Below are 12,938 nucleotides of genomic sequence, written 5' to 3'. Positions count from 1 at the left end.
GTATCAAAGATAAGGGTGCTACCTGCTTAGACATTCACACTGTTCATTATATAACAGGGCTTGATTAGAGCCATGATGAGATCTGAACAACAGGAGTGCCTGCAATGGTACAAACAGCTAGGGAGTATGATTGGTACTTTAGTGTAAGTGCTGTTCAGCTCTTGATCTGTCTCTCATTTTAGTAGCACTGCCTTCAGTGAAAAGGTTTTTAAGAAAAATGTGGCTGTTTAAATTACAAAGATGTTCACTATGTTTTATGAACTATGGCAAGGCAAGGATCTCCTTTCTACAGTTTTAAAATGGCAAGGATCTTGGATTTCCTTGCAATAGTTAATTTTTTAATATCCTACAAATGAGCAAATTAGGTTTTTTATTTTTTGGTCATTTGTTCAGCTAGCTTAAAGGACAACTTACCTTCGGCACTGGCTGGGTATCACATAAAGAAATATTTCAAAGATAGGTTGGTGCATGATTGGAACATACTTATTGAAGAAGTGGTTGGATGAAACAGAACAAAAGAATTTATAAAACAACTATAATGTAATTTTTGTGAAGGTTAGGAAAAGAAAAAAAGTAAGCTGTTGGTTATGTAAGATCCACAATCAATCCAATAGAGTGAGTAAATGTTAAACCTAAATGGGTCAAAAAAACATTATATGCCCCAAAGTCTATGTTTTGTTAGAGATATTGCATGCATCCAAAATCAAGTTGTCTCTGTAAAGACCTAGCAGTCTGACATTGTACACAAATTAGAAAACAATCATATTTAATTAAAATAACTCTGCTCTGCTGCAAACTTGATGTTACTGTACGAATACATTTTTGTCATAGTTGCTTCTAAAATACATTGCTGGCTATTATTCTAAGGAGACCATACCAAGACACTGTAGAACTTGCAGTCAAGAGCATCTTTTTCCTGTCAGAATTCACTTTTATTGTTGTGTGTTTTATCATTTCAGTGTTCAAGGTCACTGACACTGTTGAATTTGAACTCCACCTTACAGACACACACACACACACACACACACACACACACACACACACACACACAAAGCCGAATACTGTATGAAATGCTCAGCGACAGAAGATAATGTCAGTATAAAGAACACCTATGACAAGAAATACTTCCAAATGAAAGAAGAAAATAACTCTAAGGGAATTAGATCCCAAGACCTATAAAAAGAATGCTGTAAAACAAAGTGTGCTTGTTTATATGCATGTGCTGTGCTGTGTGTGTGTGTGTGTGTGTGTGTGTGCGCGCGCGCGTGTGTGTGTGTGTGTGTGTGTGTGTGTATGTGTGCGTGTGTGTGTGTTTGTGTGTGTGTGTATGTGTGCGTGTGCGCACACGTGTGTGTGTGTGTATGTATGTGTGCGTGTGCGCACGCGTGTGTGTCTGTATATGTGTGCGTGTGTGTGTGTGTGTGTATGTGTGTGTGTGTGTGTGTGTGTGTGTGTGTGTGTGTGTGTGTGTGTGTGTGTGTGCACGTGTGCACGTGTGTGTGTGTGTGTGTGTGTGTGTGTGTGTGTGTGTGTGTGTGTGTCTGAAGGGGGAACTACTTTTAAGAGTCATACTAAAACTCTGGAGGAACTGCCTTCCTGAGTGGGTGGGGTCAGACGCACTTTGCTGTTCTTTTTGATTAATGAGATGTCACAACACTCAGCACATTAGACCCTTGCAGAAGGAGTCTGTGTCAAAACAAGTGCTGCTGTAACCAAATAAAATATCCAGCACCCTACCTCTATCACCTTTCTGTAACCTAGTATGATATACACCGTATGCACTCAGTGATTTAACAGTATTCGAAATCCAGCTCTACTGGAAAACAAAGTTTGTAGGAAACTAATCCAACAGGGGAAGTCCGCTTCACTCTTTGGCTCTAAGGTCAAGAACTTGCTGAGAGTTCGACTTGACGGGGAAACAACAGGAATTACAAAAATGACTGAAAGAAAAGAAAAAAAGAGGTAAGGACAGACAATATTTGTTAATTTATGTTGTATTGGTTCTTAAAATAAAGATGTTTCCTTGCTGCTAATAAAAATAATGAGGATTGAAGGGAGTGTTAACAGATTTCTTGACAGATTAAGCAATTGTATTGGTGCAGATAAAACAGTACGAAAAATGAAAATAGAATTACTAAAGGTAATGGGGTCTTGGAATAACTAGGTTGAGTGTCTTTCAAACTTTTTTACTTGTCTGTTTCAAAGTTAGCTGTTATCTTTCTGTGTCACCTTCTGAAGTGAGGGAAAACATTTTAAGGGACGGCTTTAGCAATGAAACAGAGTAGCTAAGTTTATCTCTAACACCATATACTGTACAGGGATGGAATGCTTTTGAGAGTTTGCAAGAAATAACATACTGCTTGAGAAACTATGTTTCATTCAGTACAGCAAGCTACTTATTTGCACTTTCATGCAGAGATATGGATGTTCCTGCATTGCTTGGTGAGCAGTACTAACTTGCCTGTGCAGTTGTGCAGAACACAGACAGCTCTTTAAGCTAAGTGCAAGGTTGGACTGAAACAGGTTCTTCAACATTTTAAACAGACATGTCCAGTTTATTACACCGGGGTCAGGAAAATAGTGCTACATGCATCACAACATAAAATTAGAAAATACCTCTGATAAATTATCTTCAGATAAGATCCTTATTCTATGAACAGAAGGGGCAAAGTAATGCAGAAATAAATGCTGTGCATCAAAAAACGAATTAACAGACAAAAGGCTACATTTTGAATTATGGAATAGTGCACATTATGAAAACTTAAGAGCATTAAACAAACAAGGAATTCTTTACTTCCTATAGGACTGAAGAAAGGGAAATTGTGTGCTCTATGGGAATTTAGCACATCCCCTTTGTAAAACACTGGGAATTGCAGGCACATAAGTAATACAGACCTCAGCAGGTCTGTTAACAGCATACACCTAATGCAAACAGCATTGAAAAACAATGCCTCTCAACTGTCCAGATTTTTGCAGAATGTCCTGACAGTTACATAATAATTTTTGGTCTGTTCCTCTGTTACTGAGGTTTGAAGTAACTAAATAATGACAGACATTTGAGTTTGAGACTTCATATCTTTCAGAAAATGCATGCTGACACAAATACTGTTATTCTAGTAACTTTTTTATAACAGCAATATTTAAAATGTGTCCCTATTTTTGGGCCTTTTCCCCCCTTATTTTAGGTTTTGTCCAGATTTCTTGTGCTAAGAGGTCGAGAGGTTTGGATATGGTGTACTGCAGAAGAAACTGAAGATTCTCAGATAAAATGCCCCATGTAAAGAGGATAACAATTAATTTACGATGTCATGAATTTGAATGAACTTGGAAGGTTTTGTTACCTGGTTATATTTTCATAGGTGGTTACTGGGCTATTGACCTGAAGGTCTGTAAAAGCCTAGCAGTGTGTGTAGAGAAACCCAATATAAAGGATCTTGCCTAAACTCGAGATCTCAATTAGCAACAACTGTCCATATCTAGGAGGGTCTTAGGTGAAATCCCAGGCAGGAATTTATGGTTTCCCATCCAGTCATTCAGGCTATGCTTAAACAGCATCATAGAGGGGCTCTGTTTGATATGAAGTGGTAGCCTATTCCCGAAGAGTGACAACCTCTGAGATACATATCTGTCTCTCCAGCAGGTCCTATTTATGTCGGAGGGCAGGTTACAGTCCCTGCAGTGGGTGACTCTTGTCCCATTTGATTTGTGGATGTGCAGCATTTCCATTAAGTTTGAATCTGAGATTGTTTTGTAGGCCAGGCACAAGTCTCCTCTAAGTAGTCTGTAACCTACTGAGTACAGTGACAGTGACTTCCGTCTGTCAATGTATGACATGTGCTGGAGAGCCTGAATTTTCTTGATTAGAAATCTCTGAGGTCTCTCAAGTTGCTGCAGGTGCCTGTTAAGGTACATACCAAAGGAAGGACTGTAATCAATTATTGGCCTGATGAGGTTCTTTTGCCCTTGAGGCAATGCCTTTGCTAATGAGGTATGCAATGTAGAATGCCTTCTTTACCACAGTAGACACATGGTGGTCAAAGTTTAGGCTACAGTCAACTTGCATTTCCAAGTCTCTCACTAAGTTGTTACTTAGGGTATTATTATTTGTATGATAGTCTGCAGGATATCGTTTTTATGGAAGGGGATGATAATGCATTTTTTTTGCACTGAGCTTGAGTCCATGGTTTTGGCACCAGTCAGGTTTGTGTAAGTCCCTCTTGAGGTATATTGACATAGGTTGGGGCTTCAATGATTGCACCTAATCTGCAATCATCAGCAAATTTAGTCAGACACAGCCCCTCTGTTTTGACCTGAACTTCTGAGAAGTATATTCCAAACAATAGGGAGGCCAGCACTGACCTCAGTGGAACCCCAATGGTGACAGGTCTGCTGGTTGAGGTAAAGTCCCCAGCTTTGACTGAGTATGATCTGTCGGTGAGTCAGTTAACAACCCACCTGATGACATAAGGGTTGATATTCAACTGGGAGAGTTTATCAATGATGCCCAAATCTGGGATTGTGTCGAAGACCTTGGCTAAGTCAAGGTAGGCTGTATGAACAGATATGCCTTCATGTATGGCTCTGATCATGTTTTTGAAGAAGTCCACCAGGCTTAACAGGTATGACCTACCTTTGACGAAACCAAACTGTGTCGGGGTCAAAGGTTCGGAGATCACCTATATCCTTATTTATAAGGTTCATGATGATTTGTTCCATGACCTTACAGATAAGGCTGGTTAAGCTTATGGGTCGGTAGTTCTCAGGGTATGTTGCTGCACCCCCTTTATGAAGGGGGATGACCGTTGTTGTTTTCCATTCAGCAGGGATAAAACCAGTACTCAGGCTGTGGTTGAAGGCAGTACCTAATTCATGTTTTAGACCATTTAAAATGCAACCTGTGATGCCATCTTGTTCCATAGAGACTGTGTTTTTGGCCTTGGAGAGAAAATTAATAACTTGATCTTTGGAGATGCAAGGTGGGGAAGATGTACAGGAAATGCTTTGTGGAATGTTTGGAGGGAATGGGGGTTGAAATTTTCACCAAACCTTTCAGCTAATAGGTTGGCTATTTACACAGGTGTGTGTGTGTGTGTGTGTGTGTGTGTGTGTGTGTGTGTGTGTGTGTGTGTGTGTGTGTGTGTGTGTGTGTGTGTGTGTGTGTGTGTGTGTGTGTGTGTGTGTGTGTGTGTGTGTGTGTGTGTGTGTGTGTGTGTGTGTGTGTGTGTGTGTGTGTGATGCCATCCAAGGCTAATTCAGCACGTCTGGGTTCTACCTTTTAGGATACAGATATAGCTGAAGAATGCCTTATGGTTATCCTTAGCTATGGGTGCTACCTTTTTTTTTTGAAGTTGCCCTTAGAGGATTTTAAAAATTGCCTTATTTGCCTTATTTCTTTGTTCAATCAGAGGAGGGTGTTCTTCCAGTGCTGGGACCTCTCTTTCTTTATTCTTATACAGCAACTTTTTTCTCTTGCTGTATAACTTACTAATGTTAGATATCCACCAGGAAGGTTTGTTTTTTCTTGAGGAGATTGTTTTGATCCTATTAGATACAGCTAGGTCAATGTATTTGTGTAAGTGTTTGTACAGGGCATTTGTATATACCTTAGTATAGCTGTCAATGCCATCTGTGGAACATGAGTTTGAAATGATTTCTGCCATCTCTTAGAAGGGTATAATTAGCTTTGGTGAAATTTTTTAGCCTGATTTCACCTAAGAGGGGTTTAGGTGCAGCTTTTTCACAATGCTTACAGCGACAGATGCAATTTCAAGTAAAGCTTACAGGTGGTAACAAAGATAATAATGACATGTAATTATTTGCTTACCACCTTCTACAACCTTTAATTATTACTTTTTTGTATATAATACATACATTTACAGTTATACTATACAAATGCATTATTTATACATATAAAGAGGAGCATGTATTTGATCAAGGACACATTTAACAAGACATTTTTTGCAGTGTCAATTAAATAAAATGACAGTTTAAACAAACTCTTTATGCTTAATGGTTTATATGGAAATTGACATTTATTTGACAGTGGAATGTACTTGTACCATGAAGAGATTTGTCTTGGGGTTGTAATTTAATAATTTATAGGAGCGCAGCAAGTACCAAGGGAGTGGGACAAAGTGTTGACCCTTTCTCTTCAGCTGTGCTACCATAGATTTTGCACATTTAAATACGGGGTGAGGTGTACAATGGTCTTTCCCTCCTTCAAAACATTGCCTCTCCAGTTTTTCTGCTATATTTTGTGAAACTGTACTGTTCTATTGACTAAAGTGGTTTTGGTAGTTTTGTTTCATTTCTTCAGTATTTGCTGGACTGGTGGGTATTCATTGCAATGACATGACTCATGTACAGTATGTGTGCATGTGTGTGTGTGTGTGTGTGTGTGTGTGTGTGTGTGTGTGTGTGTGTGTAAGTAATGATTGGTTGACATCTTACTTGGTCAACATACAAAACATGTTGAACATGTATTACATCTAACCTTAAACACATCAACGCTAAGTACATTGGAAAGAAGAAACACATTTCCTTTTCTGATGCATTGCCCAAAATCCAACCATATTCAGCTCAAATTTGTCTAAATAGCAGCATTGTTATAGGAAGGGATTTTTTAATTTAATATGCGTCCTGCTCCATCTTAGTAATACGTGCTAACCATAGCACATGCATCTTAAATAAAGTCTCTTTCCATAACACTACTACTACATAAGACAGCTCTGACACTCATCACTATGCGTGTGTGTGTGTGTGTGTGTGTGTGTGTGTGTGTGTGTGTGTAAAATTATTTTTCTTTCACATTGTTTCTTTATTCAGTAAACTTCATTACATTACACATACATATACGTATATATATATATATATATATATATATATATATATATATATATATATACATACATACACACACACACACACACACACACACACACACACACACACACACACACACACACACACGTGTATATGGGTCTACTTTGTTTTGTTGAATCTCATTTCACTGAATTTCATTTTACCCCAACCACTTTGCTGAAAACTCAAATTACTGAAAACTCATTTCACTGAATCTCATTTCACTGAACTGAACTTAGTATATATGGCACTGTGTAGAGTACTATGAGGCAAGTAAAAGGTATATGTCCTTTTCACCACTGTAGTGCAATCCTGTAGTTAGTAAATATAGTTAGGGATGGTATGGGGTGTAGTTTGAGTACATATTGTCTTACGGACAGAATTAGTCATTGGTGTTACACCTATGAAAGTCTATTGTTTAAAATGTATTGTTTTGAAGTTTTTGGTAAAATACAATATAAAACAAACAAGGTGGGGGCTACACCCCCTACACCTCTCCAATGTGGGGGGCTGTGCCCCCACGCCCTCCCCCAACTATATATACTAACTCCAGGATTGCACTACAGTGGGGAAAAAGGCATATACCTTTTACATGCCTTACAGTACTCTACACAGTGCCATATTTACTAATTTCAATTCAGTGAAATGAGTTTTCAGTAATTTGTGTTTTCAGCAATGTGGTCGGGTTGAAATGAAATTCAGTGAAATGAGATTCAACGAAACAAAGTAGACCCATATGTGTATATATATATATATATATATATATATATATATATATATATATATATATGAGTCTACTTCTAAATCCCATAATTTCAGAATCCTGAAGATGAAAATGCAGTGATGAAAATCACGAAACTTAAAATGCCAAACTGCATAAAATTTCCCAGGGCAAGTAACACTTGCCCAACACAACAGTAAAACACACCGCACTATCTATTCTCCACCCCCCCGATGTGGAGAGCTGTGCCCACCAAACCCCCCTTAACTATATGTATACTAACCCCAGGATTGCACTACAGTGGAGAAAGGACATAATTCCTCATGTTGGGAAAGTGTTTACTTGCCCTGGGAAAACGTATGTGGTTCAGCATTTTAAGTTTTGTAATTCTTGTTTTAGTATTTTCATCTTCGGGATTCTGAAATTACGGGATATAGAAGTAGACTCATATATATCTAGGACTTTTGATCGAAAGATCAAAAGTCTGAATACAAAACCTCCGAACACACTTTAACAAAAGCGCTTTCGTTAAAGTATGTTAAACAAAAAACACAAAATCTACTTGAATGCAGGGGGGCAAGCCCCCCTACACTCCCTGATGTTTGGGGTTGTGCTCCCCACACACCCTCTACTTTAATATTCTCACCCTGAGATCGCACTACAGTGGGGAAAAGTGAATTTTCCCTTACCGCACCGTAGTACGGCTGGAACAACAAGCACACTTACGCAAAAGTGCTGCTTCAGTGAAGAGCACTTTTGCGCAAGTAGGCTCACCAATTTGAGATTCGGTAAAAGATGCAGTCGAGCATCTGTATGGATCCTATACATATATATATATATATATATATATATATATATATATATATATACATATAAAAACCTCACACAACTATTATACAAATCAGAAAAATACAATATAATTTGCATTACATTACATGACATAGAATAAGATCAATATCTAAAAAGATAAGAAGAAGCTAATATCAAAAGATAAAAAAAGAATTCAGTGCTGGTACAGTAACAAGCCCTTATGTAAATAAAAACAAAAAAACAAAAAAAACACAACCAAATGGGAAGGGGTATACTGCTGTCAGGGAAATGTGACTGATGTTTTAGGCTGTGCTGCGATTCAAGAAAAGGAATAATAAATGTCCTGTGGACAATGCTTTGGATGTACTATTACTTTTTTTTTCATTTAACTTTTTAAATAACCGTTGAATTTATTTGCTACTGGGTGGGTGAACTGATTGAGTGAAGTTTTTCAGATAGGTATTCCCCAGCTGTGTAACTGCTGATTAATTGGCATACACATTGGTAAAAGCAAGTCATCTGCTCCCACTAATGTTGCTTTATTACCTTTCGTGAAACAATTTTGGTATTTTTTTCTGATTGCAAAATGAATTATAAAAGTATATATTCTTCTTCATTGCTTGACTAGATAAAGGGTCACACAGCAGACAATGAATCAGGGAATCTAAATACACAGTAGGTCTAAATACTGGGAGAAAATGTTGGGTTTGGCATCATCTTGCAAGTAATATTAAGAGGCGTTCTTCTGTTTACACATTAATAAACTTTGTTTTTATTTATAATAGTACAATTCTATAAAACAAATTCCATCACATTTCAGTCAGAAATTCAGTCATAGGTTTAGATTCCCACTGCATTAATATTTGTGTGTTTGTTATCATAGTATCATAGGTACTTTGTGAGTATTGTTAAAAGCCAAGCCCTGCATTCCCATGAACCTTTTAGTTCTTATAATTTAAGTAAAAATAACCCAGAGCCAGGTAGAACATTTACGTTTCTCCTATCCAGAAGGAATAAGGGAACTAAATAAAGCAGGGGTGAATTTGTGGGTTCCCATCCATTTGTCCAGATTAAATTTGAATAGAGTAAGGGAAGCATTTTGATTTATGTGGAGAGGAAGACAATCCAAAGAAGTGGTCTTTCTAAATTCCTTTCTCTACATTTATGCCCCCATGGGCTACTTCTCCTAAATATTCTTGTGGTTAAAACCTTATTTGAATGGGATAAATATCCTTATAGTTAACTTAACTAGTTTTTGGGTCTCCAGCTATGAGTTCTTCAGTTGCTCAATTATTTACTATCATTTTATTTCACCTGTTACAATACTAACATGCAGCTGCTTTCATTGTTCCCATCCTAATCAGTTTAATGAATTATATGGGCTTTTTTATACTGGGCTGTTCTCTCTCTAGGTGATATATTCCCTCAAAAGCTTATTTTATAGTTCCAGACAGTTCTGCCCTTCAGACCCTGTTTATCTATAGGACCCAATAACTTTTTCCTTGCAACATGAAGGGGGCTTATTGTCTCGGATGAAGGATACATACAATTTCTGAAATTTTGTCCAGAAAGGGAATGTGTCTCTTGAAGAAGAGACATTTAGGGAGAAGAAACATCTTAACAGGCTTAATTATAGCTAGTAAAGGAAAGTATAGCTTTCCCCATGCAGGCACTGTGCACCTTGCAGACTGCAGCTGTAGACTAAGATTCAAAGTTGGAATATCCAAGATTTTGAAAGAAAGATGAATTCCCATGTATGTGAAGGTCTGTCCAACTATGATGTTTTGATTTTTAATTCTGTGTTTAACATGACTGCACTTCAGTTAAAGGGTTAAGAAGGAGCATTTGAGTAAATTCAGAGTCAGTCCAGAGATGTGGCCAACCATTAAATAAAATACTTGATACTGGGTTTGTAATCCACATGGCTCCATAATCTGAAAACTGTGCAGAGATGTAGCAATAACTAGTAATTATTTTTATTCTGTCTTGCGCATGATTTTGCCACAGAAAAGTGGCCAGAGTTTCAATAGCCACAACAAACAGCATAGAGAGAGAGGATAGTCCTGGTGGATTCCTCTATATAGTGCAAAGGGTAAGGATGAGATGCCATTAGTAACAACCTGAACTATGGGTTTACTATAAAGAAGTCTGCATCTCTGGAACCCAAAAGTCTTCATGGCATCCTAAAGAAAGTCCCACTCCGAAGAATCAAAGGCCTTTCTAAAATTTTAAAAATACCCTCTTATAGGTGCATCCTGCATTTTGCTGTACCAAGGGAGATTGATCCATAAACGGACCTTTCCCCATGATCAACCCTTAATGAACCCTTGCTGTGAGGTATGACAAGATTTTGGAATTATCTTTTCTGCCCTGGAGGTGAGAAATGTTGCATATATCTTGACTTATGTTTGCAGTAGGGATATAGGGTGATATCCTTTTGGGGATTGCAAGTCCCGGCCTGGTTTGTGTATGAAAACAATGGAAGTTAATGACAGGAATTAGGAAAGGCGATCATTATTTCAGCAAAATAAAATACATCCAACAGCTCCTTGGATAAAATTTCTGGGATGCTGACATAAAAATCACCAGAACACACCAGGTCCCGGGGTCTTGCTGATGGAAAGCTGTTTATTGGCAGAGCAGACTTCATCCTTGGTAATGGAACCATTCAAGATAATCCCATCCTCATGGGAGATCTGGGGAAGAAGGAACTTATTCAGAAAATGTTGTCTCTGTTCTTTGTCTGCTTGTGACTTAGTTGTGTATGCAGAGCTATATTATTTAGCCATAATGTCATTCATTTTACAAATATTTAGCTGCACTGTGCCTGCCTCTTCACTCAGAGCTAGACTATGACACTCCCTCTTTTCTTTCTTGTATTCTTTTGGTGAGAAACTGGTAGCAAATATTTATTTTCTTAGAATAACATTAGGACAACCCCCCCTGCCAATTATATGCCTCCTCCTCCATCATTTCTAGTGGCTGTTCAAGTTTGTTTAGCGCCCTGCTTTTTTGGTTTGTCCTTTGCCTATGCACCTGTTTAGTAGTTTTGCGAATAAATAATTTCAAATTCTCCCAGTGCTGATTTAGGTACATTCTTAAAGTAGTATCATCAGTAACATAACTCCTGAGAAAAGATTGTATTACTTCCCAAGTTTCCTGTTCTCTCGATGACAGGGGATCAAGTTTCCAGTGGCACCAAGCAATAAGGTCCCCAAGGTCGTGCATTAGCAGTAGAACCAGACTGTGGTCTGAAAGTGATATGGAGAGGTGTTCCCAAGGCCGTGCATGAGCACTATAACCAGACTGTGGTCTGAAAGTGATATGCAGAGGTGTGCCCAAGGCCGTGCATGAGCACTATAACAAGACTGTGGTCTGAAAGTGATATGGAGAGGTGTTCACAACAGAGTACTTTTGTGAAACTGACTGCATTTGTGAAAATCTTATATGCCTCGCCTGTACTCCCTAACCTCAACAAATCTGAACTAGGTAAGCTGTCCCATAGGTACAGTCATATTGCCAGATTCGCTACTGGCTCCACCTATAGAACCCACCACTGCCAGAACCTTAACCAACTAGATTGGCGAGAACTGCCCAGCTTAATTCAATTCAATCAACTCTTGATAGTGCACAAACTGTTGTACTACCCTGAGGATACTCCCTCACTTAAAAATATTATCAAGCCATATAGCAATCTAAGATCCCTATGGTCAGCCGATAAACTACTGGTCCAAACCCACAAAGCTAATAACTCTGCTGGTGAATTCCTGTTTGCCAACTTCATTGGCAAAACCTGGAATTTGTTGCCAAACTATATAACCCTACAATCCTCCAAAAGTCCCTTCAAAAAAAACCTCAAACAGTATCTCAAAGTGAATTGGCTATGCCCATGTACCAACCCTGATTAAGTTATAAACTAAATGCATATTCTGCAATTATCATAACTGTAACTACATCACCAAGCTGTGCTTCCAGTATGATGTCTCTTACTTTTAATTTTCTGTCCATGACAATTATGAGTCCCTACTAGGGAATCACTACTAACCCATTGTATATAATCACTTTGTTTTTATTATTGTTTGCTAACTTCTGTGTAATCTATGTAAGTTTGTCTTTGTGGAGCTTTTCTCCCCCGGGCCTCCGCTGAAAATGGACATGTATCCAGTTGGACTATCCCGGTAAACAAATGTAAAATAAATAAATAATAAATAAATCTAGTCTAGTCTACTGGCCAACCCTGAACTTGGTGCAAGATAGGTATTAATAAGTGCATCAGGATGCAGTGAGGTTAAAATATCTATGAGGGTTAAATCCTTTAGGAAATTGGTAACTGCTTGAGTTAGATGTGGAAGCCTGACTTTACCCTTTGGAACTTTGTCCCAAATAGGGTTGCAGCACAGCCTCAATATAATCTATCAATAACCTTAATAAATGAATAAAAGGACTCTGTAGAGGCTGTGTTTGGGCCATAAAAGTTAGCTAGTAGTGACAGTCTTTTACCTGTACTCACCTTAAGCACTAACCACCTGCCCTTGTTGCCTTTTAA

At 38.2% G+C, this 12,938-nt stretch overlaps 1 protein-coding gene across 1 annotated transcript in view; it reads left to right on the top strand.

Moving 5' to 3' along the window:
• The first annotated feature begins 1,647 nt into the window (after positions 1-1,647).
• Positions 1,648-12,938, top strand: part of LOC122805642 (hypoxia-inducible factor 1-alpha-like) — a 515,864-nt gene continuing 504,573 nt past the window's right edge. The window contains exon 1 of the mRNA XM_044075934.1: positions 1,648-1,962. Within this exon, the coding sequence (XP_043931869.1) occupies positions 1,937-1,962 (26 nt within the window). The 5' untranslated portion in view covers positions 1,648-1,936. The remainder of the gene's footprint in view (positions 1,963-12,938) is intronic.

Source organism: Protopterus annectens, chromosome 6.part1 (assembly GCF_019279795.1).
Source record: "Protopterus annectens isolate FY-2018-M chromosome 6.part1, PAN1.0, whole genome shotgun sequence".
NCBI lineage: Eukaryota > Metazoa > Chordata > Ceratodontiformes > Protopteridae > Protopterus > Protopterus annectens.
Note: the sequence above shows the minus strand (reverse complement) of the source record. Positions and strands in the feature narration are given on the sequence as shown.